Source organism: Phacochoerus africanus, chromosome 8, assembly GCF_016906955.1.
Source record: "Phacochoerus africanus isolate WHEZ1 chromosome 8, ROS_Pafr_v1, whole genome shotgun sequence".
NCBI classification, from domain to species: domain Eukaryota; kingdom Metazoa; phylum Chordata; class Mammalia; order Artiodactyla; family Suidae; genus Phacochoerus; species Phacochoerus africanus.
In genome coordinates, this window is record NC_062551.1 from 61,281,928 (window position 1) to 61,308,184 (window position 26,257).

General features: G+C 49.3%; 2 protein-coding genes and 1 pseudogene across 8 annotated transcripts; 2 read left to right on the forward strand and 1 right to left on the reverse strand.

The window, feature by feature from the left end:
- The first annotated feature begins 433 nt into the window (after positions 1–433).
- LOC125132911 (aurora kinase C) lies at positions 434–4,288 on the forward strand. Of its 2 annotated transcripts, none has more exons than XM_047790769.1 (7): positions 434–569; positions 686–725; positions 968–1,159; positions 1,807–1,945; positions 2,632–2,780; positions 3,658–3,832; positions 3,992–4,288. In XM_047790769.1, exons 1-7 carry the CDS (start codon positions 542–544, stop codon positions 4,160–4,162), a joined length of 894 nt encoding a protein of 297 aa, XP_047646725.1. In that variant the 5' UTR covers positions 434–541; the 3' UTR covers positions 4,163–4,288. The 2 variants fall into 2 exon arrangements, with proteins under 2 accessions (XP_047646725.1, XP_047646726.1); XM_047790770.1 differs by having other exon boundaries at positions 445–569; positions 689–725.
- Positions 4,289–6,839: 2,551 nt separating this feature from the next.
- LOC125132900 (zinc finger protein 264-like) lies at positions 6,840–23,485 on the forward strand. Of its 6 annotated transcripts, none has more exons than XM_047790744.1 (6): positions 6,840–7,290; positions 7,363–7,543; positions 10,763–10,889; positions 14,685–14,780; positions 20,020–20,163; positions 21,647–23,485. In XM_047790744.1, the coding sequence occupies exons 3-6, from the start codon at positions 10,856–10,858 to the stop codon at positions 23,272–23,274; spliced, it is 1,902 nt and encodes a 633-aa protein (XP_047646700.1). In that variant the 5' UTR covers positions 6,840–7,290; positions 7,363–7,543; positions 10,763–10,855; the 3' UTR covers positions 23,275–23,485. The 6 variants fall into 6 exon arrangements, with proteins under 6 accessions (XP_047646700.1, XP_047646699.1, XP_047646698.1 ...); XM_047790743.1 differs by having other exon boundaries at positions 6,840–7,204; XM_047790742.1 differs by having other exon boundaries at positions 6,840–7,204; positions 7,368–7,543.
- On the reverse strand, positions 16,371–17,477 carry LOC125132910 (pantothenate kinase 3-like; annotated as a pseudogene).
- Positions 23,486–26,257: the final 2,772 nt, after the last annotated feature.

Here is a 26,257-nt window from a genome sequence, read left to right on the forward strand (position 1 = left end):
GGATCCAACAGCAAACTCAGGGTTACTAGTTGGATTCCCTTCCGATGCGCGACTACAGAAACTCCCCCTTCCGGTTTCTGGAGTCTCCCTCTGCTTTGGGGTTTGGGCTCCGGTCCCGCCTTCCGGTCTCCGCGCCCTCCCGTCATTGGTCCGGAGCCTTCAGTCCCGCCTCCAACCACGGGCGGAAGCTCCATTTCGGTTTCCTCCATTGGGCACGCTGCCCGAGCCTCAAGACATTTCACCAATGGAACTCGACCCGGAACTACCTTCTCAGCCAATGGGGTCAGAACCGCGTTGCCCAGGCTCTTCAAATCAATTGCGGGGTCCAGCTGCCAGGAGTCTGTGGAGAGGCTGTGCCCGTCCGGTCGCTGCCCGAGGGCTGGTGTGGGAGCTCGTCGGCCTTGGAAGAGCCTCGGTCTGAATGTGACCTCCTGCCACCCCTTCTCAGGATCACCCAGACCTGGACACACAGTCCACCCGCCTCCGGCAGGCGTCCGCCTCACCACCACCTCTTCTCCTCGTGAACCGTCGAAGAGCTGTGATGAAGTCGGGCAGCGTCCAGCCCGCAGGTGAAAGGGATAGTACCAGGGCCAGAGAAAGCGGGTTCGGAGGAGAGGCCTGACGTCGGTTGTCGGGGGCGGGGGTGCACAGACGAAGGTGCTGACGTCTCTTGTCGTGTTTTCAGTAGCTGCAGCAGACCAGACGGTTTCGAACATCCCTACCGGGTGAGCGCCTTCACCTTGTGTCTGGGAGAGGAAGGGAGATGGGACCGAGGGTTGGCGAGCAAGCTGCACGCGTGAAGTGTTGCCTCATGGGACTGACCGTTAGTGCCCCGACAGCCAGGCTGGGCCCTTGAGGAGGGAAAGGGGCCCAGGCAGGGGAGAGTGCAGGAGGAAGGCGAGCAGGAGGGATCCCTGGCTCTCCACCCACCTCGGAAACAAGGGCTCTTTTCTTTCTCTCCTGTCAGGCGGCGCCTCACAATCGATGACTTTGAAATCGGGCGTCCTCTGGGCAAGGGTAAATTTGGAAATGTGTATTTGGCTCGGCTCAAGGAGAGCCATTTCATCGTGGCCCTGAAGGTGCTCTTCAAGTCCCAGATAGAGAAGGAAGGACTGGAACACCAGCTGCGCAGAGAAATTGAAATCCAGGCGCACCTACAGTAAGGACAGGCTCTGTATGAGCTGCCTGTCGCGGCTCGTCTCTCTTTGTTGTTTGTTTGTTTGTTTGCTTGCTTGTTGCTTTTTAGGGCCACACCTGTGGCATATGGAGGTTCCCAGGCCAGGGGTAGAATCGAGCTGTAGCTGCCGGCCTACACCGCAGCCACAGCAACTCAGGCTCCCAGCCGGATCTGCGACCTACACCACAGCTCACAGCAACGCTGGCTCTTTAACCCACTGAGCGGGGCCAGAGATCGAACCCACATCCTCCTGGATGCTAGATGGATTTGCTTCTGCTGCGCCACATGAGGAATTCCCAAGCTCGTCTCTCTTGCTGTTTCCTCTTCCATCTCTAACATCTGAACTCAGCATTTCCCTTAATACTGCCCCCGCCCCTGCGTAGCTCCTTTGCTTTCACCTTGAAGATTTTTTTTCTCTGTGAGTCATCCCAGTTACACTGTGTAAATCTCCCTGTGTCAAAGACCTGACTCCTGATGCCTGCTCCCTGTTTTCTCCTCACAAACTTCCAGATCACACTGTTAGTTGTTCTGGTGCCAGCACAATGTTGCCCTTATGTCACAGTCCCTTGTAATAGCATCAGGAATGGGCCTGGGGAGGACTCCTGACACTTCCTCCTTCTGTCCTCCAGGCACCCCAATATCCTTCGCCTGTACAACTACTTCCACGATGCCCGCAGGGTGTACTTGATTCTAGAATATGCTCCAAGGGGGGAGCTCTACAAGGAGCTGCAGAAGAGCCACACGCTGAATGAACAGCGGACAGCCACGGTGACGTGGGGGGCTGAGGGTTCTGGGGTTCCTGCGTTTACTGTGGGCTGGCGAAGGTCACTGCTTGTGGCTGTCATGAGTGTCAAGGTTGCTTTTTGCTTTATTTCCGAATTTCGTTCTGTAAACATTTATTTATTTATTCGCTTTTGGGGTCGCACCCACGGCATATGGAGGTTCCCAGGCTAGGAGTTAAATCAGAGCCGCCACCGCTGGCCTACACCACAGCCACAGCAACGCCAGATCCGAACCATGCCTGAGACCTACACCACAGCTCATGGCAGCGCTAGATCCTTAACACACAAGTGAGGTCGGGGATGGAAGCTGCATCCTCATGGATACGAGTCAGATTCGTTTCCTCTGAACCAGGATGGGAACTCCTCGTTCTATAAACTTTATATAATGACTTTTACATCCTACAGCTTCACATTCGGATACTCTGATTACCCCCAGATTATTAATAAATAGTGTGTATAAGTCTGGATTATTTGATGGTAAGCAACAGAATCTAACTGCATTACCTTATGGAAAGCAACATGAAAGGCTTTGAGGGACTCCCCTGATTGAGGAAGTGGAACTGACCTAGAAATAGGAGGCAAGAGATTTGGGAGGGCTCCAGATGGGGAAGGAGGTCAGTAGTCTTTCCATGGAGGCTTCATTTCCGCACTGCTTTGGCTTGGCTCACACAGATAATGGAGGAGCTGGCAGATGCCCTGACCTACTGCCATGAAAAGAAGGTGATTCACAGGGACATTAAGCCGGAGAACCTGTTGTTGGGGTTCCGGGGTGAGGTGAAGATTGCAGACTTTGGCTGGTCGGTACACACTCCCTCTCTGAGGTAGGTCATGTGGAGGCACCCTGGGGACCCAGTTAAAAGTGATCCCGTCATGGTGCAGTGGTTAACGAATCCAACTAGGAACCATGAGGTTGTGGGTTTGATCCCTGGCTTTGCTCAGTGGGTTAAGGGTCCAGTGTTGCCGTGAGCTGTGGTGTAGGTCGCAGACTTGGCTTGGATCCTACATTGCTGTGGCTCTGGTGTAGGCTGGTGGCTACAGCTCTGATTAGACCCCTAGCCTGGGAACCTCCATATGCTGCAAGAGCAGCTCCAGAAATGGCAAAAGACAAAAAAAAAAAAAAAAAAAAGATTGATCCAGCAGTTCCCAGCATGGCTCAGCTGAAGTGAATCTGGCTAGCATCTATGAGGACAGGGGTTCAAAGCCTAGCCTGGCTCAGTGGGTTAAGGATCGGACATTGCCATGAGCTGTGATATAGGTCACAGACGTGGCTCAGATCCTCCACTGCAATGGCTGTGGTGTAGGCAGACAGCTACAGCTCTGATTAGACCCCTAGCCTGGGAACCTCTATATGCTGCAGGTAGGGCCCTTAAAAAAAAAAAAAAAAAGAATGATCCCATTTAGGGAGTTTGTGCTGTGGAGGCACCATTTCAATCCCCAGCCTAGCACAGAGGGTTAAAGAGCTGGTGCTGCCAAAGCTGTGGCTCAGGTTGCAGCTCTGGCTGGGATTTGATCCCTGGCCCGGGATGGCAGAAAAAGAAAGAGAGGGGAAAAAAAAACCAACGGGGGTTTGCACCTCCTGTGTTTGGGAGGTGAGGGCTCAGAAGCTCCTAGGTGCTCGCATGTCACAGGAAGCTGGGGGAGGAAGGTTTGCCTTGCACTGAGCCTCTGCTCGGGGCTCCTTTGTCTGCCCTCCTCTAGGAGAAAGACAATGTGTGGGACCCTGGACTACTTGCCCCCAGAGATGATCGAGGGGAGAACGTACAATGAGAAGGTGGATCTGTGGTGCATTGGGGTGCTCTGCTACGAGCTGCTGGTGGGAAATCCTCCCTTTGAGAGCGCCTCCCATAATGAGACCTACAGACGCATCCTCAAGGTGGGACGGGCACGCGTGCGTGAGATAATCGGTGGGAGCTGCTGGGCCTGCGCTGCCTGGGGCTCACACACTGCTTGTCTGCCGAAATCCGGGAGAGCGCGTACCTTGCATGGACCAAGGCAGTTCACCTTATTTCTCTTTCTTCTCTGATCTCATCAGGTAGATGTAAGGTTTCCCCCATCCCTGCCTTTGGGGCCTCAGGACTTGATCTCCAGGCTTCTCAGATACCAGCCTTCGGATCGGCTGCCCTTGGACCAGATCCTGGAGCACCCCTGGGTCCGGGCCCACTCCCGGAGGGTGCTGCCTCCAAGTACTCAAATGGTCTCCTGAGCCCTGTCCACCCTTCTTCCTTTGATTGTCCATGGAGCACCCCTGGCTCTGGTATCTCATCTGTCTTGTGTTTCTTCTCTTTTAAGATGCATCATGCTAATAAAAACGGAATCACTTTGTACCAGGTCTCCATAGTTCCATGTCTTGGTATGTGATTGGACAGATTCCCTCTTTTTTTTTTTTTTTTTTCTTTTTAGGGCCGCACCCTCAGCATATAGAGGTTCCCAGGCTAGAGGTCCAATTGGAACTACAGCTGCCGGCCTACACCACAGCCATAGCATCATTGATCAGAGCCGGGTCTGTGAGCTACGCCACAGCTCACGGCAGCACCGGATCCTTAACCCACTGAGCAAGGCCAGGTTTTGAACCAGCAACTTCATGGTTCCTAGTCAGATTCACTTCTGCTGCACCTCAACAGGAAGTCCTTCAACAGTCAGATTATTAATGCCCTGTCATACAGTGGGAACTCCATGTCTTATGACTAAAAACAATTCATCGAGAGATTGCCCCGTTAATGTTATTCCCACCACCATTTCCTATTCATTCTCTCAGTGTGAAACACCAGCAGATACAGAACCACATATCTGTGTGACCAGACCACTGACTAATTATAAACAATTCAGTTACTTCTCTGAGATGAAAAGCCCCACAATTGCAGATCTATCATTTAAACGCTCCAAGATGTTGGCTTGGGGTTCTGATTAGGAGTTTGGGATTAATGTAAACACTACTATACATAAAATAAGTAAACAACAAAGACCTACTGCATAGCACAAGGAACTATATTCATTATGTTTTAATGACCTGTAATGGAAAAGAATCTGAAAAAGCATATGTATGTGAATAACGGAATCACTTTGCTATAGACCTAAGTCAATACTTTGTAAGTTATACTTTAATTTGAAAAACTTTATTTTTTTAAATGTTATGGCCTCACCCACAGCATATGGAAGTTCCTGGACTAGGGCTTGAATCTGGGCCTCAGCTGAGACCTACGCTGCACCTGGCAACTCTGGACACATTTAACCCACTGTTCCAGGCCTGGGATCAAACTCGCACCACGGTATCAACCATTCTTAACCCACTGTGTCACAGTGAGAACTCTTAAAAATTATATTAAATCTCTTGGAGTTCCCGTCGTGGCGCAGTGGTTAACGAATCCGACTAGGAACCATGAGGTTGCGGGTTCGGTCCCTGCCCTTGCTCAGTGGGTTAACGATCCGGCGTTGCCGTGAGCTGTGGTGTAGGTTGCAGACGCGGCTCGGATCCCGCGTTGCTGTGGCTCTGGCGTAGGCTGGTGGCTACAGCTCCAATTCGACCCCTAGCCTGGGAACTTCCATATGCTGTGAGAGCGGCCCAAGAAAATGGCAAAAAGACAAAAAAAAAAAAATTCTCTTGAGGGCACTTTTTGCACACTGTGTTTCCATTTTAATGACCATGTGTATTCTCAGCTTATTAGAAGTTGAATTTTATTTTTTCATCTTTGTAGTCATGAGAAGAAAATAAAAGCAGCCACTAAGGTTACTTCTAAGACTTTGCTTAATATACTTGTAGAAGAGATGTTAGAATTACTAACATGATTTTGTTGGTTTCTCTTTTGCAAATAGGCAATGATGAGCTGGTTCAGAGTTCACCCCTGTCTATTCCTTTCTTCATCTATTCTCATTCATTTTTTTTTTTCTTTTTTGTTTGCTTTTTAGGGCCGCACCCTCAGCAGATAGGCTAGGGGTCGAATCCGAGCTATAGTTGCTGGCCCACACCACAACCACAGGAATGGGGATCCAAGCCGAGTCTGCGACCTACACCACAGTTCCTGGCAACGCTGGATCCCCACCCGCTGAGCCAGGCCTGAGAGCCAACCCACATCTTCAAGGATACTAGTCTGATGCCTTTCCGCTGCACCACAACAGGAACTCCTATTCTCATTCTTTTGTTAGTCTCGTCCAGCATTATGACTTGAAATAACAGGGCACGCTATCAACTCCCTAATTTTCAAATCCAGGCAGGAACTCTCTGTCAAAGGTCAGACATGAGTTGAGTAAATATGGGAAACAAACACTTAGTGCTTCTTAACAGACATCGCAAACTGCACTGCTTGAAATTGGAGTCCCGAGCTTCCTCCAAGTCACCCCTTATTTGCAGCCCCCGCACCTTAGGGGAGGGCAAATCCACTCTTGGGTGCTCCACGCCAACTCCATTACTTAGTGCATCATGTGGAGGCGGCGCTGGGCCAAAAAAAATGCCCAAGAGCGCCGGCTCGCTTTGCCTGCGTTGCGTGGGAAGAAGACTTCCGGCGTCCTCCTTTCCGCGGTTATTTTGACTGCTCATTTATCCGCATCCTCCAAGGGAGTCTCCACAGAGGAGAGAAGGGGCACAACAAGGACGTCCCCAGGCGAGCCAGGGGCGAGGTTTCGCGCCTTTGCACCTGGCCTGACCCGACCCGGGGCAAGCGGCTCCGCCTCCAGAGCCTCAGTGTCCCCAGGGGTAGAATGCACAGTCTCGGTCCTTCCCCTCGGTGCCCCGCAGCTGCGCCCCCTGTGAAGCGGCGGATCTGATTCGGGCTCTGGCTGAGTCTCCTACACCTGGGAAGAGCTCCTCCAGACCGGACGCCGCCGCTCATGGCTGGCAGAGAAAAAACCTACATTACCCAGAAGGCTGGGCCCCGCGCCTTGGCGGCCGGCTCTGGGCCAATGACGGCCCCCGGCGGGGACATTTTTCCGCGGAGGGCGGGACTTCCGGCTTCCTTGCTGGCGGACGTCACTTGCGTGCGACGGTTCCGTCCACGCCAGCTGTGCGGTGGGCATTGGCGGTCTGTGGCCGTTTCGAGTGCGCCTCTTCGCGAATGACCGGAAGGGAGGCTAGGACTCGCCTCCGCTCCTTTGCGCGAGTCGGGAGCCTCCTTGTGATCGATCCCTTTTCCCGGGCAGAGAAGACGTGTCGGTCGGCCGAGCCCGCGGGACCCGTCTCAGGGGCCGCCTGTCCCGGCGCCCGCTGTCTCCTCGGGGGCCCATGATGGCGGCAGCGTGGATGGAGGCGGCGCGGGTGAGTGGACGATGTTGGTGGCACTGCTGCTTCTCTGCTGGTTCAGAAAGGCTCCTGCGCAGGCTGTGGGTGAAGAAAGGCACTAGGTATCTCTTTGCAGTTGTGTGTGTGTCCGGCAAGGGGGAGCTGACTCGTCCCTGACTTTACCTCCGTCTTAGAACAGGCGAGACGGAACGTACAGGTGGACGACCGACACCCAGTATATGAAAGGAGAACTTTGACACACCACCTGCCCAGGAATCCAAGCCCTTATCTACAATCAGCGACCCAGGAATCCTGCCCAGTTGAAGTCAGACTTGCCAGTAGCCGGATGTCTATCCCTAGAGACAGCCCAGGAAGGTGAACATGACATCTAAAACAGAGCCCCAAACGACTGGGACTTGGTCAATAACTGACCTTTTCCCTAATTTTTCAGCCTACTTCCAGCTTAAAATCCAAACAGAGAAAGTGAATATGTGACCTTAAGCAGTCATACAGGATGCTATATGATTGCATGCCAGAAAATTTTCTCTTTTTTTTTGTTTTTTGTTTGTTTGTTTGTTTTTGCTTTTTAGGGCTACACCCTCGGCATATGGAAGTTCCCAGGCTAGGGGTACAATCAGAGCTGTAGCCGCAGGCCTACGCTATAGCCCCAGCAACGCAGGATCCGAGCTACTTCTTCAACCTACTACACCGCAGTTCAAGGCAATGCCTGCCTGATCCTTAACCCACTTAGGCGGGGCCAGGGATCAAACAAACCTGTGTCCTCATGGTTACTAGACAGGTTGGTTAGCACCGAGCCACAACAGGAACTCCAGAGTTTTCATTTATTAAAAATACATTGTATGGTAATCAGGGATGAGGCACTAAATGGTTTATTTATCCTTAATCTACATGGAGTGCTTTTCGTCAAGAGTTACTAGTGAAAATGATGACTTAAGAACTGGAAGATGGAGTTCCCATCGTGGCAGAGCAGAAAGAAATCCAACTAGGAACCATGAGGTTGTGGGTTTGATCCCTGGCCTCACTCTGTGGGTTAAGGATCCGGCGTTGCCATGAGCTGTGGTGTATGTCACAGACACAGCTTGGATCCCGCGTTGCTGTGGCTGTGGTGTAGGCCAGCAGCTACAGCTCCGATTCAGCCCCTAGCTTGGGAACCTCCATATCCCCCAGGTGTGCCCCTAAAAATAAAAGTTTGGGTGCAGCCCTAAAAAAGGCAAAAAAAAAACAAAAAACGGGAGGAAAAAAAAAAAGAACTGAAAGAGTGGAGTTCCAGTTGTGGCTCAGTTTTAAGGAACTCAACTGTGATCCATGAGGACTTGGGTTTGATCCATGGCTTTGCTCAATGGGTTAAGGATCTGGCATTGCTGGGATCCGTGGTGTAGGTCGCAGACATGGCTTGGATCCCAAGTTGCTGTGGTATAGGCCAGCACCTGCAGCTCTAAATTGACCTCTAGCCCCAGGAATTTCCTTATGCCTGGATGCAGCCTTAAGAAAGCAAAAAAATAAAAACAAAAACCCCCAAAACTGGAAGGGATTTGATTACTTTTAGATATGACATACAGCCCTCAGCATTGGGCCAGGACGTAGCAAGACCAATGATGATCAGCTTCTGTTCTTTTCAGCATTATTGATAGTATAGTTTTGTTTCATTTTTTTACTTTTTTTTTTCATCTTTTTAGGGCCTCACCTACGGCATATGGAGGTTCCCAGGCTTGGGGATGAATCAGAGCTGAAGCTTCTGGTCTATACCACAGTAACTGTGATACCTTATCCGAGCCACGTCTGAGGCCTACATCACAGTTCACGCAGCACTGGATCCTTAACCCACTGAGTAAGGCCAGGGATCGAACCTGCCTCCTCAGGAATGTTAGTAGATTTGTTTCCACTGAGCCACAACAGGAACTCCTGGTATTATTGTTATCATTACTTACTCAGTCATTTGACATTCAAAAACCTTTTCTGTCTGCCTCTAATAGTTCCAGTGTCATTTGCATTGACTTGTGTCATTTTCAAATGGCTCCTGCATAGGAGGCTCCTATCTCACGTTATAGGCATACTTTGCTTTGTTATGCTTTGTAAATACCCTGGTTTTGTTTTTGTTTTTGTTTTTTTGTTTTTTGTCTTTTTGCCATTTCTTGGGCCGCACTGTAGGCATATGGAGGTTCCCAGGCTAGGGGTCCAATTGGAGCTGTAGCTGCCGGCCTAAGCCAGAGCCACAGCAACGCGGGATCCAAGCTGTGTCTGTAACCTACACCACAGCTCAAGGCAATGCCAGATCCTTAACCCACTGAGCAAGGCCAGGGATCGAACCCACAACCTCATGAGTCCTAGTCGGATTCATTAACCACTGAGCCACGAAGGGAACTCCTACCCTGTTTTTTAAAATTGAAGGTTTGTGGCAGAGTTCCTGTCATGGCTCAGCAGTAACAAACCTGACTAGTATGCATGAGGTTGCAGGTTCAATCTCTGGCCTTGCTCAGTGGGTTAAGGATCCGGCGTTGCTGTGAGCTATGGTGTAGGTCTCAGACACGGCTCAGATCCTGTGTTGCTGTGGCTCTGGTGATGGCCGGCAGCTACAGTTCTGATTCGACCCCTAGCCTGGGAACCTCCATATGCCCGAGGTATGCCCTAAAAATAAAAATTTGTGACATCCCTTGTCCAGCAGTTGTGTCAATTGTGTCAGATTACTAGCGTGTTTTCAGTAGCATTTGCTTATCTCAACTTGCCTCACTGAAGACTCAGATGATGGTTAGTGTTTTTTAAGCAATAAAGTATTTTTAGGAGTTGCTGTTGTGGTGCAGTGGAAATGAATCTGACTAGGAACCATGAGGTTGAGGTTTTGATCCCTGGCCTTGCTCAGTGGGTTAAGGATCCGGCAGCTGTAGCACCAATTGGACTCCTAGACTGGGAACCTGAATGTTCCACGGGTATGGCCCTTAAAAAAAAGTATTTTTAAATTAAGGTGTTTACATTGTCTTGTGTTTTTGTTTTTTTTATCTTTTTGCCATTTCCAGGGCCGCTCCTGTGGCATATGGAGGTTTCCAGGCTAGAGGTCTAATCGGAACTACACTGCCGGCCTACACCACAGCCATAGCCACAGCAACTCAGGATCCAAGCCACATCTGCAACCTATACCACAGCTCCTGACAACGCCAGATCCTTAATCCACTGAGCAAGGCCAGGGATCGAACTTGCAACCTCATGCTTCCTAGTCGGATTGGTTAACCACTGAGCCACGATGGGAACTCCACGTTGTCTTGTCTTTCATCTGCGTTTTTCTTTTAGACCTTATCGTGTTGCGAGCTTAAACTATAGTGTAAACTGAATTTGATATGCACTGAGAATCTGAAAAAAACTGTTTTATTGAGGGTGGTTTGGAACCAAACCTGCATTATCTCCAAGGTGTGCCTGTGTCGTTTTATGTCCACCTCACCTGCAGCCCAGCTTGGCCCTTCTGGACGTGCTCAGGTATTACGGCCTTGACCTTTGTGTGGCTCTACCGGCCATGCAGAGACAAGCTCTGATTCCATCCACCCGTCCCAAGGCTCATGCCGTTGTCTCGATTTGACATTGCAGGTGTCTGTGACCTTCGATGATGTGGCTGTGACGTTTACCCAGGAGGAGTGGGCACAGCTGGACCCAGCTCAGCGGACCCTGTACCAGGAGGTGATGCTGGAAAACCGTGGGCTGCTGGTGTCTCTGGGTAGGTCCCATGCAGTCCTCGGTGCGGGAGACCTGCTGCTTCCTTTTTTCCTTTTTTTTCTTTTTTTCTTTTTTGTCTTTTTGCCATTTCTTGGGCCTCTCCCTCGGCAGATGGAGGTTCCCAGGATAGGGGTCGAATCGGAGCTGTGGCTGCCGGCCTACGCCAGAGCCACAGCAACTCGGGATCCAAGCCTCGTCTGCAACCTACACCACAGCTCCCGGCAATGCCAGATCCTCAGCCCATGGAGCAAGACCAGGGATCGAACCCACAACCTCATGGTTCCTAGTCGGATTCGTTAACCACTGAGCCAACAACGGAAACTCCCCAGTGTCCTTTGATAAAGAAATGTGTTGTCCCTCTGACTTCTAGAAAGCGGTGGAAGGAAATGGGGGTGATCTGTAGAATCCGAAAGCAGAATTTCCAGCCGGGCTGTATCAGGGCCTGGTATACCAACTGGGAACCACCAGGATTATGCCCAGAATTTTTTTTTTTCTCTTTTTTAAGGGCCACACCCACGGCATATGGAGGTTCCCAGGCTAGGGGGCGAATCGGAGCTGCAGCTGCTGGCCTGTGCCACAGCCACAGCCACACCAGATCCAAGCTGAGTCTTTGACCTACACCACAGCTCATGGCAATGCACATCCTCGTGGATACCAGTCGGGTTCCTTACCGCTGAGCCACGAAGGGAACTCCTGCTTCTGCTTTTGAAAAACGTTCTTTCATATCTTTTTTTATTAGATTCTACATAAAAGTGATGCCACAGGGCCTTAGTCTTTCTCTGTCTGACTTACTTTACTCAGTGTGGTCATTTCTAGGTCCATCCATGTTGCTACACATATGCCCTGACTTCTCGTCTTGGCTTCTCCCTCTGACTCTGCTCATAACCCTGTCTTTTGCGCCTCAGCACATTTAAGACAGGAGTGGCCACCCTGGTCCCTGCTCTCTGGGGCCCCAGGTGCCTTGTTGCTACTTCTTGGCATAGGTACCCTGTTTCTCTTCTTCCCCTGTTGGGGGACTCCTTGGGGGCGTCCTCGAGGCAGGAGTGGCCGCTCGAGTCCCTAGTTCCCTGAGCCTCTCCCCCAGGGCCCCGCACAGACTGGCCTCCGTGTGAGGTTATTTCACCTTCCAGAGGGGGAGCTGACTGGAGGAGACCCGCTGGCTCCAGGGTCCCGCCCGACCCAGCCAGCAGGGCTGTGAGTGCCAGGCTGTCCTCCGGGACGAGGGCGAGGCAGGCGGGCTCCCAGGAGGCCTTTGCCTTCAGGGCCAGTGGGTGTTGTTCTCCACGCCGGGCTCTCGGCTCTGGGGCTTCTCTGTTCTCGTGCGCCTCCATGCTTGTCTCTTGTGCCCTGAGTCCCGGCCGAGATCCTCTGCTGCCACAGGAGAGAGTAGTGCCGCGCAGCCTCTGGTGGTGGGTTTGTCCCCCAGGGGACGTCGGGCCGCGGCTGCAGCCTCGTCTGAGTGTCAGGCCTGGGGTGTGGGTGGGGCCGGCTTCTAGGGCTGGAGTCCCGGGGTGCCACTCCGCACCCCAGGATGGCCGGGACGGCCCCGCTCAGCAGAGGGCTCCCCAGCCCCCAGTGGCAGGGGTGCCAGGCCTGCAAAACAGCAGCTTGAGGAGGGCTGTCCGTCCAGGGCTCAGGGGAAGCCATGCCCACATTCAGAGAACTGGGGTTATGGTCTGTGTCAAGGAGTGGAGGTGGCACAAAACTAGGAAACGTTTTGCATCGCTAGGTAGTTTACAACCAACTTTTGAAAGTACAACAGTCAACTCTCTGGCGCTGCCGACCTCTTCACTCCTGTTCCCGTGCTCGCCCGGAGCCCCCTGTGCTCCAGACTCTTGCTGTTTCCTTGTGCAGACCTGACATACTTGCCTCAGGCCTCTGCGGGGGCTGTTCTCTGCCTGGCAGGTGTTCTTGGGCATTTTGTCTTTTCCCGGCCCCGCGCCCCCCCCCCCCCCCCCCCCCGGCTCAGCACTGTCACCCCCAGGCCTCATGGAACCTCCCCATCCCTCTCACTTGATCTCATGAACCTATTCATAACCTTAGCCAGTTGTTCTCAAGCAGAGATGCTGCTGCTCGCAGAGGAAGCTCAGCAACATCTGGGGCTGGTTTTGGTTGTGACAGCCACTCGGGTGTGGCTGCTGTTAACCACCTGGAGTGGGTGGAGGGCCTGGAATGCACTAAACACCCTTAGGAGTCACAGGCCAGCTTCCTCCCCATCCTCCCAACGAGATTATCTTGACTGAACAGTCCTGCTCCGTGAAGAAACCGTGTTTCAGAGGGTGCAGGGACACGTCTTCAGCTGGCATTGCCAGGCACCCTCGTGTAACCGGTCCATCACTTCTTTGCTGCCTCCTGAATGTGTTTGATGGAAATTCAGGGTTTACTGCTCATTCTTTTTTCTTGTTTTAAGGGCTCATTCTTAAGATACCTTCCCTTCATCCCCCACCACCCCCACCCCAGCACCTTTCCCCTTTTCAGCAGAGGTAGTAGCCTCAGGCTAGGAGCCCTGAGCAGCAGGAGGCTGAGCTCTCAGTGAGTTAATAACACTGTTCTGATTTCCTTGCTGCCTTTGTTTCATGGTGACCTGCTATCAAGGGAAGTGTTGCTGGCTTTCGCATCTAACAGAGGAATGTAGGAGTCTCTCTCTCTTTTTTTTTTAATGGTGTTCAGGATTTATAATAATTTTTTTTACTTTTTCCAAATTACAGGTGATTTACCACATTGTGCTAATTTCTGCTGAACAGCATAGTGACCCATTCATCCATATACATATACTCTTTTTCTGTTACCAACCCCCTATAATGTTCTATCCCAAGAGAGTGGATTTTTCTCTCTTTCTTTTCTTTCCTTTTTTTTTGACGGCCACACTAATGACATGTAGAAGTTCCCAGGCTAGGGGCTGAATTGATGCTGCAGCTCCCAGCCTAGACCACAGCCACAGCAACACCAAATCTGAGCTGAACCTGCTACTTACGCTGCAGATTGCCACAACGCAGGATCCTTAATCTGCCTAGCAAGGCCAGAAATGGAACCCACCTAGTCACAGATCCTAGTTGGGTTTGTTGACCACTGAGCCACGAAGGGAACTCCCTTAAACTTTTTTTTTTAGTATGGGTCAATTTTTTTTTTCCTTTTTAGGGCCACACCCAAGGCATATGGAGTTTCCCAGGCTAGGGGTCCCATCTGAGCTGCAGCTTCCAGCCTACACCACAACCACAGCAACACCCTGTCCGAGCAGATCCAAGTTGCATCTGCAACCTACACCGCAGCACAGCCTCGCCAGATCCTTAACCCACTGAGCAGGGCCAGGGATCAAACCTACATCCTCATGGATGCTAGTGGGGTTCGTTACTGCTGAGACCCACGGGAACTCCTCTTTCGGTGGTTTTTCACTCTCTTGCTATCCAGGCCTCCCCTCCGGAGTCTGCTTTCACTTGGACGTGAACCAGACGTGCCAGGAGGTGGGGTGCACAAGGGGTTGAGATGCACTTGGATTAACTGAAGGGGTCGTATTCTCCAGGTCTCCTGGCCACACCTGAAGGGTGTTTGAGTTCTGCGCGTTGGAAGTCAGAGAATCCGTGCCGTCCACACAACCCGCACTACATACAGGCTGAGGTCTGGGAATCCCAGCAGTGGGGCTTTTGCCCTTGGTTTCCAGGTCCGGATTCGGCATTCTGTGTGCACGGGAGCAGCGTCCTCCCGGCCTCCCGGCCACAGCCTGAGTTCCCAGACTCGGTTGAGAGGTGGTGTTCGTGTTCACAGAAATCCAGTATCTTCTTCCTGCCTCCATGAACAGGGTGTCCGGTTCCCAGACCTGAGCTGATCTGCCAGCTGGAGCACGGGCAGGAGCTGTGGATGGTGCAGAAAGACCTCTCCCAAAGCACCTGTCCAGGTAGGAGCCCAGGTGTGGGCGGGGGGAGGCCCTGGCCCTGGTCCCCAGGGGAGGCCATGGAACCCTTTGACCTCAGTGTGCACATAAGGAGTATAGTTTTTTGTTTGTTTGTTTTTCATTTTAGTCAGTGGATTTTGTTACATTTACAGTTGTGCAACAATCATCACAACCCAGTTTTTATAGCATTTCCATCCCAAACCCCCTGTCCATCTCCCCAACCTGTGTCCTTTGGAAACCATAAGTGTTTTTTTTTAGAAATTTTGGAAATATTATGCTTTTATTACCAGAATGTATGAAACACTGATCCTTTAATTCTGCAACACTGCCTCAGACTCCCAGTTTCAAAACAACTCATCTTTAAGATGTCCATAACACCCGTTTAGAATAAATGAATTGTTGCTGTTTAAAATAGAAGAAAGTCTTAATCTTTGATGGTTCAGACCTAATTAAACAGAGATGGCTAAGTTTGGGCCTAAAATAAACGTGGTATAGAAAGAGCACAGAACCCTACCAATCAACATAAATCATATTCCATAAGAATAGTCCTGGACCCTCACTGAACAGACTTTCAAATAAGTAAATAAAAACATATTAAACATTTGTAAATGTGGTGATTAACTCAAAATACAAAAAGTGCAATATCATCAATTATGTGCATTTTCTAGGACTCAGTTTAAAATTCAGACTCATGTTTAATATTCGTAGTTCAGTTAAATTATGGCATTTGGAAAAGGTTATACTACTGGGGAAAGACCACATAAACATGTCTTTGGGAGAAGATATGTTTGGAAAACAATAACGAATAATTAATACTGCCTTAACATTTCTAAAATCACGTGAAAATGATAATCTCCAATTGCCACATTGGTAAGTTTTTTTTTCTTTGTCTTTTTAGGGCCACACCCTTGGCATATGGAGGTTCCCAGGCTAGGGGTCGAATCAGAGCTACAGCTGCCTGCCTACACTACAGCCACTGCAACGCAGGATCCGAGCCACATCTGCAACCTACACCATGGCTCAGGGCAATGACGGATCCTTAACCCACTGAGCAAGGCCAGGGATCAAACCTGCATCCTCATGGATATTAGTCAGATTCGTTGCTGCCAAGCCACGATGGGAACTCCCCCATTTCACTAAGTTTGATACATGGTATGTTATTGTACACTTGCTAGTAACCAAAACACACACAGAACAGACTCCGTAACAAATATTCAGAATCAATTATTTTCATGAGCTCAAATTTCTGAGACATTAAGATTTGTTTCTGAACATACAGTACTGAAATGTTGGCTACATAAAATAAATAGAAAACCATTTTGAGAGGAAGCTCAATAATTAGAGGCTGTATTGCATTTCAGGATTTACCACTGGCTATATACAAAAGGGAAAACATTTCAGCTAGAAATACTTCACGTTACTGGAGTGCTCTCTTTTTAATATGGCAACATTTAGCAGCTTACCACTTTGACATTTAAAAATCATCAAGAGTAGTGCTACTCTTTTATCCTTTGGTTCCCAGCGACAAAGAATGCAGTAATAATGCCTCTGGTTTTCAGTTCTTCTTGAATGAAATTTATTAGCAGGGAAACCTGATGCTTTAGCTGAAATTTGGCAGCCCAAGAAGTGCACCAACTGCTCCAATATAGCCCTCGTGCTCTAGAAACAATGCTTTCAGTTGACCTTTTGACCAGCAATCCAGTGCACATGCCAAAAGTTTCATTGAGAGAGTATTGACACGTAAACATTTCCAACAAAGCCAACTCTGTCTATTTTCTCATTAACAGCACACATTCGTGCCACAGAACCAATGTCATTTGGCGATAGTAACTAAAGTAGCTCTTGCTAGATCTTCTTTACTAACAGATTCTCATTCTCCTTATAAACCATATCCCCAAAACCAGATGCCACAGCCCAGCCCGGCAGACCAGATCTTTCATGGTCTCCGCCGTTCCTATCACGGACCAGCTTGTCAGCTTGGGTACTGTCCCCTTTGGATGCCATTTCAGGAGCCTCCTCAAAACGTTCACAGCCAGTCAATAAACTCCATAAACCCGGAGAGGTACCCCCTCCAAGGTTTGTCCCGGTTACTCGTTTATGGTTGTCTTGGGAGTGGACTGCTCGGATACCAACTCCTGAACCAAGTTTACTACCAGCAGTGGATGGGATCATCCAGGTTAAAAGGCATCTTTGGCATCTCTCAGGTTCTGAGGCATTCGCAAAGTAATAACACTCTGCTTGTCCGTTGAAACGGACAGAGTCTGTATACAGCAAGCCCTTTACAAGGCAGTCAAGATCATCCAGTTTGTGCAGGTGGAGGTTTCCAGTTGTGCAAAGATCTTTTTCAAACTTGTGAGCACCACCTCCTGTAGCACATGGCACTGTGTGTAATGTCGCGACGTTTTTATCTCTTCCCATTTGGATAAAAGTAGGCAGGTCCTGGGTTGGGCGTCTGATAAAGTGCAGGTTTCCTCTTCGGCCAAAACGTGTTACATCTTTCAGTTCAAGGTATCCATCTCACAATACCAGTGGATCCATAGGCTACATCAGAAGTCAAATATTTCTGGGTACTTTTTAAGCTCTCAACTTTTTCCTCTGCTGTGACATCGATAGGTTCAAAATATGAGAGCTTTACCAGAGTTCCCCGAGGTCCATGCCAAACCGCGGGAAAGAGGGCTTCTGGGCATCCTTAATCTTCATGGCGTCGGCCGAAGGGAGGAGAGGCAGGCTTTTCGTCCGGCACGCAGAGGGTAGTGGGGAGATTCTGGAGGTGGCTAGACTGTGGTTCCTCGCCTCGGGGTGGGCCAAGGGCAGCCCGGCCCAGGGGGTGGCCGCCCCAGCCCTGCAAGGGGCGGCCAGGATTGAGGGAGCAGGGGAAGGCCCCCCGGCCTCGCCACTGTGGGCCCCCCAACTGCCACTCCAAACAAAGGGCCTGGTCCCCGGAAACCTTAAGGTTTTCAAAGTTTGTGAGTCAGTATCTGTTCTGCAAAGAAGTTCATCGTGTCCTTTTTTAGATTCCACATGTCAGTGAAAGCATTCGATGTTGGCGTCTCACTGTCTGACTGACTTCCCTTAGCATGATAATTTCTCGGTCCATCCATGTTGGGCAAAGGCCATTATTTCGTTCCTTTAGTGGCTGAGTAATTATTCCACTGTGTATTGGTACCACCTCTGCTTTACCTCGGCCTCTGCGAGGAGTATGGTCTTTTCATGCCCAGCGCGTCACCAGTGTTTCCGGCTCCCTTCACTCTATATTCCTCCCTCTTATGAAGATGCTGGTCTGCCATCTACCAAAGCTCCTTTTCTGTCTTTTTCTTGAGCCCTCTGTTCCTTTTCCATGGCCTGTTGGTAAAGTCTATAATCTTAAAAGGTAGATATCCTTCTGCTTATTCTCTCTCACCTCTGAGTTTTGTTGAAAATCCTACAGGCTGTCAAGTTCCACAGTAACTTAAGTTGGTATTTTAGGGGGAATTGTCCTGAATTTATATAATCATTTCGGTAGATGTGTCAGTTGTTTGTTTGTTCGGCGGTGCCCATGTCATGCAGGGCCAGGGGTCTAACCTGCACCGCAGCTGTGACAACACTGGATCCTTACCTGCTAGGCCACCAGGAAAGTCCTGTCAATTTTATTTTATTTTATTTTTTATTTTATATTTTCTTTTATTTTATTTACTTGCTTTTCAGGGCCGCACTCAGGACATATGGAGGTTCCCAGGCTAGGCGTCAAATCAGAGCTACAGCTGCCAGCCTACACCAAGCCACTGCAATGCCAGGTCCGAGCTGTGTCTGCAACCTACACCACAGCTCAGAGCAACGCCGGATCCTTAAGCCACTGGGCAAGGCCAGGGATCAAACCCGCAACCTCATGGTTCCTAGTCACATCTGTTTGCATTGTGCCATGACAGGAACTCCAATCCTTTTGATTTTATATTTTTCAACTTTCTCTTTTTTTCTCGGTTTTATTGAGAAACAGTTGACATACATTATACTGTATAAGTTATAGCATGGTGGCTTGATTTACATATATTGTAAAATTATTAACACAGTAAGTTCAGGTACCATCCATCTTGCCATATAGATAAAACAAAAAGAAAAGAAAGAAAAGACAAAAGGAAAATAATATTTGTTCTTATGAAGAGAACCTTTAGGATTACTCTCCCAACAGTGTTTTCTTTTTTGTTTGTTTGTTTTTTTGTCTGTTTTTTGCTATTTCTTGGGCCGCTCCCACGGCACATGGAGGTTCACAGGCTAGGGGTCGAATCGCAGCTGTAGCCACCAGCCTACGCCACAGCCACAGCAACTCGGTTCCGAGCACCATCTGCGACCTACACCACAGCTCATGGCAATGCCGGATCGTTAACCCACTGAGCAAGGGCAGGGACCGAACCCGCAACCTCATGGTTCCTAGTCGGATTTGTTAACCAATGCGCCACGACGGGAACTCCTTCCAACACTGTTTTCTCTCATACAGCGGCGTTTGCCTCAGTCCGTTGGTTGCACATTAGAACCCTAGTACTTCTCTTCAAGCTGGAAGTTGGTACCTTTTGACCACCTCTCTCTAGTTTCCCCCGCCCTCACTTTGAATTCTTCATTCACTCCTGTTAATGTCTTAGGTAAAGCAGTATCATTTTCTCCATCTAGATCATTTGTATCTTGTTAGTCTTTACACAGTATGTCTATCCCGGTCCTGCTCCCCTCCTGCCTCACTGAAACCCAGGTTAGAACCATGGGAATCAGCTTCCCTTCTCCCCCACCTGGCCCTGGATTCTCATCGATGAGATGCCATCCTCCTGGTCTGCAGGGCCTGTGACAGTTCTGTGACCTGGGACTGTGGTGCCCCTCCCACCTTCTCTCTGCAGCATATGGAGTTCCTGGGCCAGGGATCAGATCCAAGCCACATCTGTGGCAGTGCTGGATCCTTAACCCAGTCTGCTCGGCCAGGGATCAAACCTGTGTCCCAGCACTGCAGAGACGCCACTGATCCCGTTACAAGGTGGCAAAACTCCCGTGGCACCCCACTCTTGTGGTGCCAGCAGGACTGACTCCCTGATCTCTTCCTGCACACAGTTGGCAGACTCAAGGCTCAGAACAGAGCTCCAAGACTGCCAGGTCTGCCCAGGTGGTCTGGCACAGCTCCAAGTCGAGGCTTTCCCAGTCTGCTCAGGTTTGACGATCTGCGAGGAAGACCCATGAAATTCCCTAACACCTGCCATTCTCACAAAACAGATCATGTTTGTTACAGGCGAAGGATACAGATTAGAAGGGGGCCTGGAGGTGTTCCAACCGCGAAGTTTCCATGTCTTCAGCAGCTCCTTACCTCCCAGGATCGATGTGTGGCCGTCTGTGCCCGAAGATTCATCAACCAGCGAAATTCAGCAGAGCCTCGGTACCCAGATCTTTATTGAGCCTTCATTACAAAAGCTCGGTTGATTGAGTTGGTGTACTCAGGTCTCCGTCTGCAGCCCTCCTTTCATTTCCAGAGCCCAGCTGATTTACCCCGTGGTTCAAAGCTCTGCCTTTTGGGGGTTTTTTTTTGTTTTTTTTTTTGTTTGTTTGTTTTTGTTTTTTTTTTGCTGAGGCATGCGAAGTTCCTGGGCCAGAAATCCAACCCAGGCCACAGCAGAGACAACACCAAATCGTTAACCCACTGCCCCTCAGGGGGACTCCCAAAAGCCTCAGCTTTCTGATTACATGGTTGGTCTTTGTGTGGCCAGACCATATTCAAGCCTAGTGCCATCTTTTTAGTATAAACTATCCAGAGGCCCATGATAAGTTGTCTGTTGTCATAGAGTAGGCACATCCCTAGGTGCAAACCATGAACAACAGAGACTCACCTGTCACTCTGGGGATACCAAAGGTTTTCAAGTTACTTCCCTAGAGGTGGGACAAAGACCATATTTTTCTTTGGAGACAGTTTTTTATCTTATCAGGGACACAGTTGGGTCATATGGAGGTTCCCATGCTGGGGGTCCAATTGAAGCTGCTGGCCTACACCACAGCCACAGCAACACCAGATCCGAGCCACATCTGCGACCTATACCACAGCTCACAGCAACGCCAGATCCCTAACCCACTGAGCAAGGCCAGGGATGGAACCTGTGTCTTCATGGATGTTAGTCATACTCCTGCTGAGCCATAATGGGAACTTGTGGAGCCAGTTAACTTTGCATTTTACACTTCCTGACTGTAGCCAGGGCTGCATTAGATGCCCTCTCCTAGTGTTCTTACAGCAACATCGAACGTACTTGGTTAACGGACTGAAAAGACACAGGTGTTATTACTCTGTCCAGCCATGTCCAGTATGAAATTGTACTGGCGTCTTCACTCCAGATCCTCCATCATCTCACCTAGATGCTCTTACCCTTTTGGGTTTTTTTTTTTTTTTCTTTTTTGTCATTTCTAGGGCCGCACCTGCGGCATATGGAGGTTCCCAGGTTAGGGGTCTAATTGGAGCTACAGCTGTGGCATATACCACAGCCACAGCAACACCAGATCTGAGCCAAGGCTTCGACCTACACCACAGCTCACGGCAACACCGGATCCTGAAACCCCTGATTGAGGCCAGGGATCAAACCCACATCCTCATGGCTGCTATTCTCAGTGGTTTCGTTAACCACTGAGCCATGACGGGAACGCCTAGATCCTCTTACTCTTGTTTATACTTTCTCTTGGTTGGCCATTTTCAAGCTTTCAGCAGTTCAGTGACCAAGAAAAAAAGCAATTACACTCCTCAGATTTAGGGATAGCAACCCTAACACACACAGAGGCACTGTTTTCCTTGTTTTTGGTTTGTTTTTCCACTGAAATGCTGATTTTGTTTCTTCTTTGTTGGTATTACTAATGGGCCCTGTTTCTCGGATTTTTTTCAGGTGACAGAGGGAAACCCAAGACCAGAGAACCTAGCCCTTGGGAGCCAGCCGTCTCTGAGGGAGCCTCCCTCCGGGAACCAACACAAGGAGGCCTAGGGGACCCCCAGTCGGGACAAACCAAGGATCAGGATGGGCCATCGGTAGTGCAGGAAGGGCCCTTTGGACGAGGGATAGCCTCCCAGAGGGGGAAGCTTCCTGGGAAAGTGAGTCCTGAACATGGCCGCTCAGGGACAGCTGATGGTGTGAGTTCACGGGGTGTGCAGGAGCCCTTCCCTCCAGGAGGAGCTGTCCGTGACCGTGACTCAGGTGGATCAGGTAAAGATGCCATGATCCAGGAAGAGGAAAATATCTTTAAGTGCAACGAATGCGGGAAAGTGTTTAACAAGAAACACCTTCTTGCTGGGCATGAAAAGATTCACTCTGGGGTGAAGCCATATGAATGCACGGAGTGTGGGAAAACGTTTATTAAGAGCACGCACCTGCTCCAGCACCACATGATCCACACTGGGGAGAGGCCCTACGAGTGCATGGAGTGCGGCAAGGCCTTCAACCGCAAGTCCTACCTCACGCAGCACCAGCGGATCCACAGTGGAGAGAAGCCGTACAGGTGCAGTGAGTGCGGAAAGGCCTTCACCCACCGCTCCAATTTTGTCTTACATAAGAGGAGACACACCGGGGAGAAATCCTTCGTGTGCAAAGAATGTGGGCAGGTCTTCCGACATAGGCCCGGATTCCTTCGACATCACATCGTCCACAGCGGCGAGAATCCGTACGAGTGCTTTGAGTGCGGCAAGGTCTTCAAACACAAGTCGTACCTCGTGTGGCACCAGCAGACACACACCGGGGAGAAGCCCTATGAGTGCAGCGAGTGCGGCAAGGCCTTCTGTGAGAGCGCCGCCCTCATTCACCACTACGTCATCCACACCGGGGAGAAGCCCTTCGAGTGCCTCGAGTGCGGGAAGGCCTTCAACCACAGGTCCTACCTCAAGAGGCACCAGCGGATTCACACCGGGGAGAAGCCTTTTGTGTGCACCGAGTGTGGAAGGGCCTTCACCCACTGCTCCACCTTCATCTTGCATAAAAGGGCCCACACTGGCGAGAAGCCCTTTGAGTGCAAAGAATGTGGAAAAGCCTTTAGCACTCGGAAAGATCTCATTCGGCACTTCAGCGTCCACACTGGGGAGAAGCCCCATGAGTGCACGGAGTGCGGGAAGGCCTTTAACCGCAGGTCAGGCCTGACGAGGCACCAGCGGATTCACAGTGGCGAGAAGCCCTATGAATGCATGGAGTGTGGGAAATCCTTCTGCTGGAGCACCAACCTCATTCGACACGCCATCATCCACACGGGAGAGAAGCCTTACAAGTGCAGTGAGTGTGGAAAGGCCTTCAGTCGCAGCTCCTCCCTCACTCAGCATCAAAGGGTTCATACTGGGCGAAACCCTGTCAGCGTGACAGATGTGGGAAGACCCTTCCCAGGTGACCAAACCTCAGCCACCCTCCGAGAACTCCTGCTGGGAAAAGACTTTCTGAATGTAAACCCCGAGGAGACTCTTTTGCAGGAGAAAACATCTACCACAACGTCTGATCATACATACCAAAGAGAAACCCCACAGGTATCTTCACGATGAGAGAACCTGTCACAGGTCATCCATCAGTCGTGTGAAGACGCATTTGAGAGATTGGCGCAGCGTCAAGCCTTATTCTGCATCTCAGAATTCATCGGTGAGGGAGAGACTGTTTGTGTAGCTACTGTTTTTCTCCTTAGTTTACACTGCAGTGTTATCTCAGGAATTTTTATAAAGAGAAGGTAGAGACTTAGAAGAGAAAATGTATCGCAAACACAGTTTTTTCTGAGACTCCTCTGTCAAGCTTTCGGCACTTTGTCATGGATTCCTTAGTTTACTTGGGGTGAAGGGGTGTTATTTCAGAGGCAAAGGGCCTTGATCCTTCGTGTGTCTTGTGCGTATACAGTCATTGCTGTCCGGTGTCTGGGGAGTTAGATGGTTGGGGGCAGGTATTTAAGCAGCTAAGGATGCACATAGGACAGATGGGCCCATTTTATCATGCCGGTTAAGGCTTTTCAGGCTTTAGTTTTTTAGAAGAACCCGGCTGTTCTTTTGGTGGCTTTAACCACTACGCATTCAGTCTTTTTATTGATCCAGTATATTGTGTACTTAATTTATATAGCTATACAGTAAAATTTAAAATTGGGTAAAATGAGGGAGTTCCTGTTGTGGTGCAGGAGAAGTGAATCCACCTAGTATCTGTGAGGATGTGGGTTTGATCCTTGGCCTCTCTCAGTGGGTTAAGATCCGGTGTTGCCACGAGCTGTGCTGTAGGTCGCAGACATGGGTTAGATCCTACATTGCTGTGGCTGTGGCTGGCAGCTACAGATCTTAGGATGCAAAAAAATCTTGCCCACATATTTATCAAAATCGATGTAAACCTGTAGAGCAGTTTCAGAAGTAGCACCATGAACACATTACATGATATGACCCTTCATTTATTTAATTCTTTCCTTTCCTGCTCCTTTTTATGGCTGCACCTGTGGCATGTGGGAGTTCCTGGGCTAGGGGATGAGTCGGACCTACAGATATAACCTATACAACTTGAGATCCAAGCTGCATATGGAGCCTACAGTGCAGCACATAGCAACACCAGATCCTTAGCCCACTGAGTGAGGCCAGGAATGAAACCTGAATCCACATGGGGACTAGTCGGGTTCTTAACTTGCTGAGAGCCACAGTGGGAACTCCTATTTAAGTAATTATTGATAGTTCCTTAGCATTTTATAAATTTCAACAATACAGGTTTTATACATTTTTGTTAGTATTTATGTCTAAGCAGTTGGTGGGGTTTTTTTCCATGTGATTTTTCAGATGACATAAACTTTCAATTTCCATGTGATCTTTAGTAGTATTCGGAAAGATAATTGTTCCTGGTGTAATATTTCAGTATCTTGCACTCACGACTGAACTCAGTTATTATTATTTCTAGCCATTTCTTTGGATAGAATCCTTGGCATTTCTGTGGAGAAATGGCAACCGCAAATTAGTTTTATTTCCTTTTTTTTTTTTTCTGTCTTCTTGGTACTGCACCTGTGGCATATGGAGTTTCCCAAGCTAGGGGTGGAATTGGGGCTGTAGCTGCTGGCCTACACCACAGCCACAGCCGCACCAGATCTGAGCTGCATCTTTGACCTACACTAAAGCTCATGGCAGCACTGGATCCTTAACCCACCGAGAGAGGCCAGGGAGTGAATCTGCGTCCTCATGGATACTAGTCAGATTCATTTCCACTGAGCCATGATGGGAACTCCAAATTAGTTTTATTTCTTCCTGTCTCTGCACTTGTTATTTCACTGCATTAGCTAGGACTTCCAGTATGTTGAATCGGAGTAATAAAGGATATCCTTGTCTGGTTCCTCATGTTAGAGGGAACATGTTCAGTTTTTCATTAAGTGCAATGTTAGGTGTAAGGTTCTTTTTCCACAGTTTTCCAACAAGTGTAGAAAGTTTCCCTCTGTTCTTAATTTGCTGAGATTTTTGTTATGGTGAATGAGTGTTGAGTTTTGTCAGATGCTTTATCTCCGGTTGATATGATCATCTGAGTTTTCTTCAGTATCTTAATTGATGTGATGTAGTGCACTGAGTTTTGCATATTGAACCAGCCTTGCATCATTGAAATAAACCCCACTTGGTTGTGGAATATAAGTTTTTTATATACATATTATATTAAAGCATTCCATTTGATTTATAGTTTTTGAGGAATTTTTCCTCTAATCCCTTGATTGATGATGAATAGTTCTTAGTATTTGTTTTCTTGTTTTTAACTACTTTCATTGTCTGGTTTTGGTGTCAAGTAGTTGCTTCCCAAGTTAAGTTGAGAGGGATTGTTCTCTTCTATTTTGCAGGAAGACAGTGTGTAATTGGGTTTAATTGTTGTTTTGATGTTTGATGGAATTCTCCAGTGAACCATTTGTGCCTGGAGATGTTCTGGATACTTTTAAAATTACATATTACCTGATAAATATGCAGTTATTCAGAGTATCTTTTTCATATTGGATGAATTGGATAGTTGGTCCTTTTCGAGGAAATTTTTTTTTTGTTTCTGTTTGTTTGTCTTTTCTAGGGCCATACTCGTGGCATACGGAGGTTCTCAGGCTAGAGGTCCAATCGGAGCTATAGTCGCTGGCCTATGCCACAGCCACAGCAACTCGGGATCTGAGCCGCGTCTGTGACCTACACCACAGCTCACGGCAACGCCAGATCCCCAACCCACTGAGCGAGGCCAGGGATCAAACTTGCAACCTCATGGTTCCTAATCGGATATGTTAAACACTGAGCCATGACGGAACCTCCGAGAGGAAATGTTTTATTTTGTGTAAGTTTTCTAATTTGTTTCTTGACTTGTTGAAAGTATTCCCTTATTACCCCCACCCCTGCCAGCCTCCTCCATGGCCTATGGATGGACATACCTGTGCCAGGGATCAAATCCACATCCAGGGAACTGCCACAGCTTTAGCAACTGGGATCCTTAATCCACATCAATGGGCCAGTTGGTCGATCCTGCACCACTACAGAGACCACACCAGATCATTAACTCCTTTAT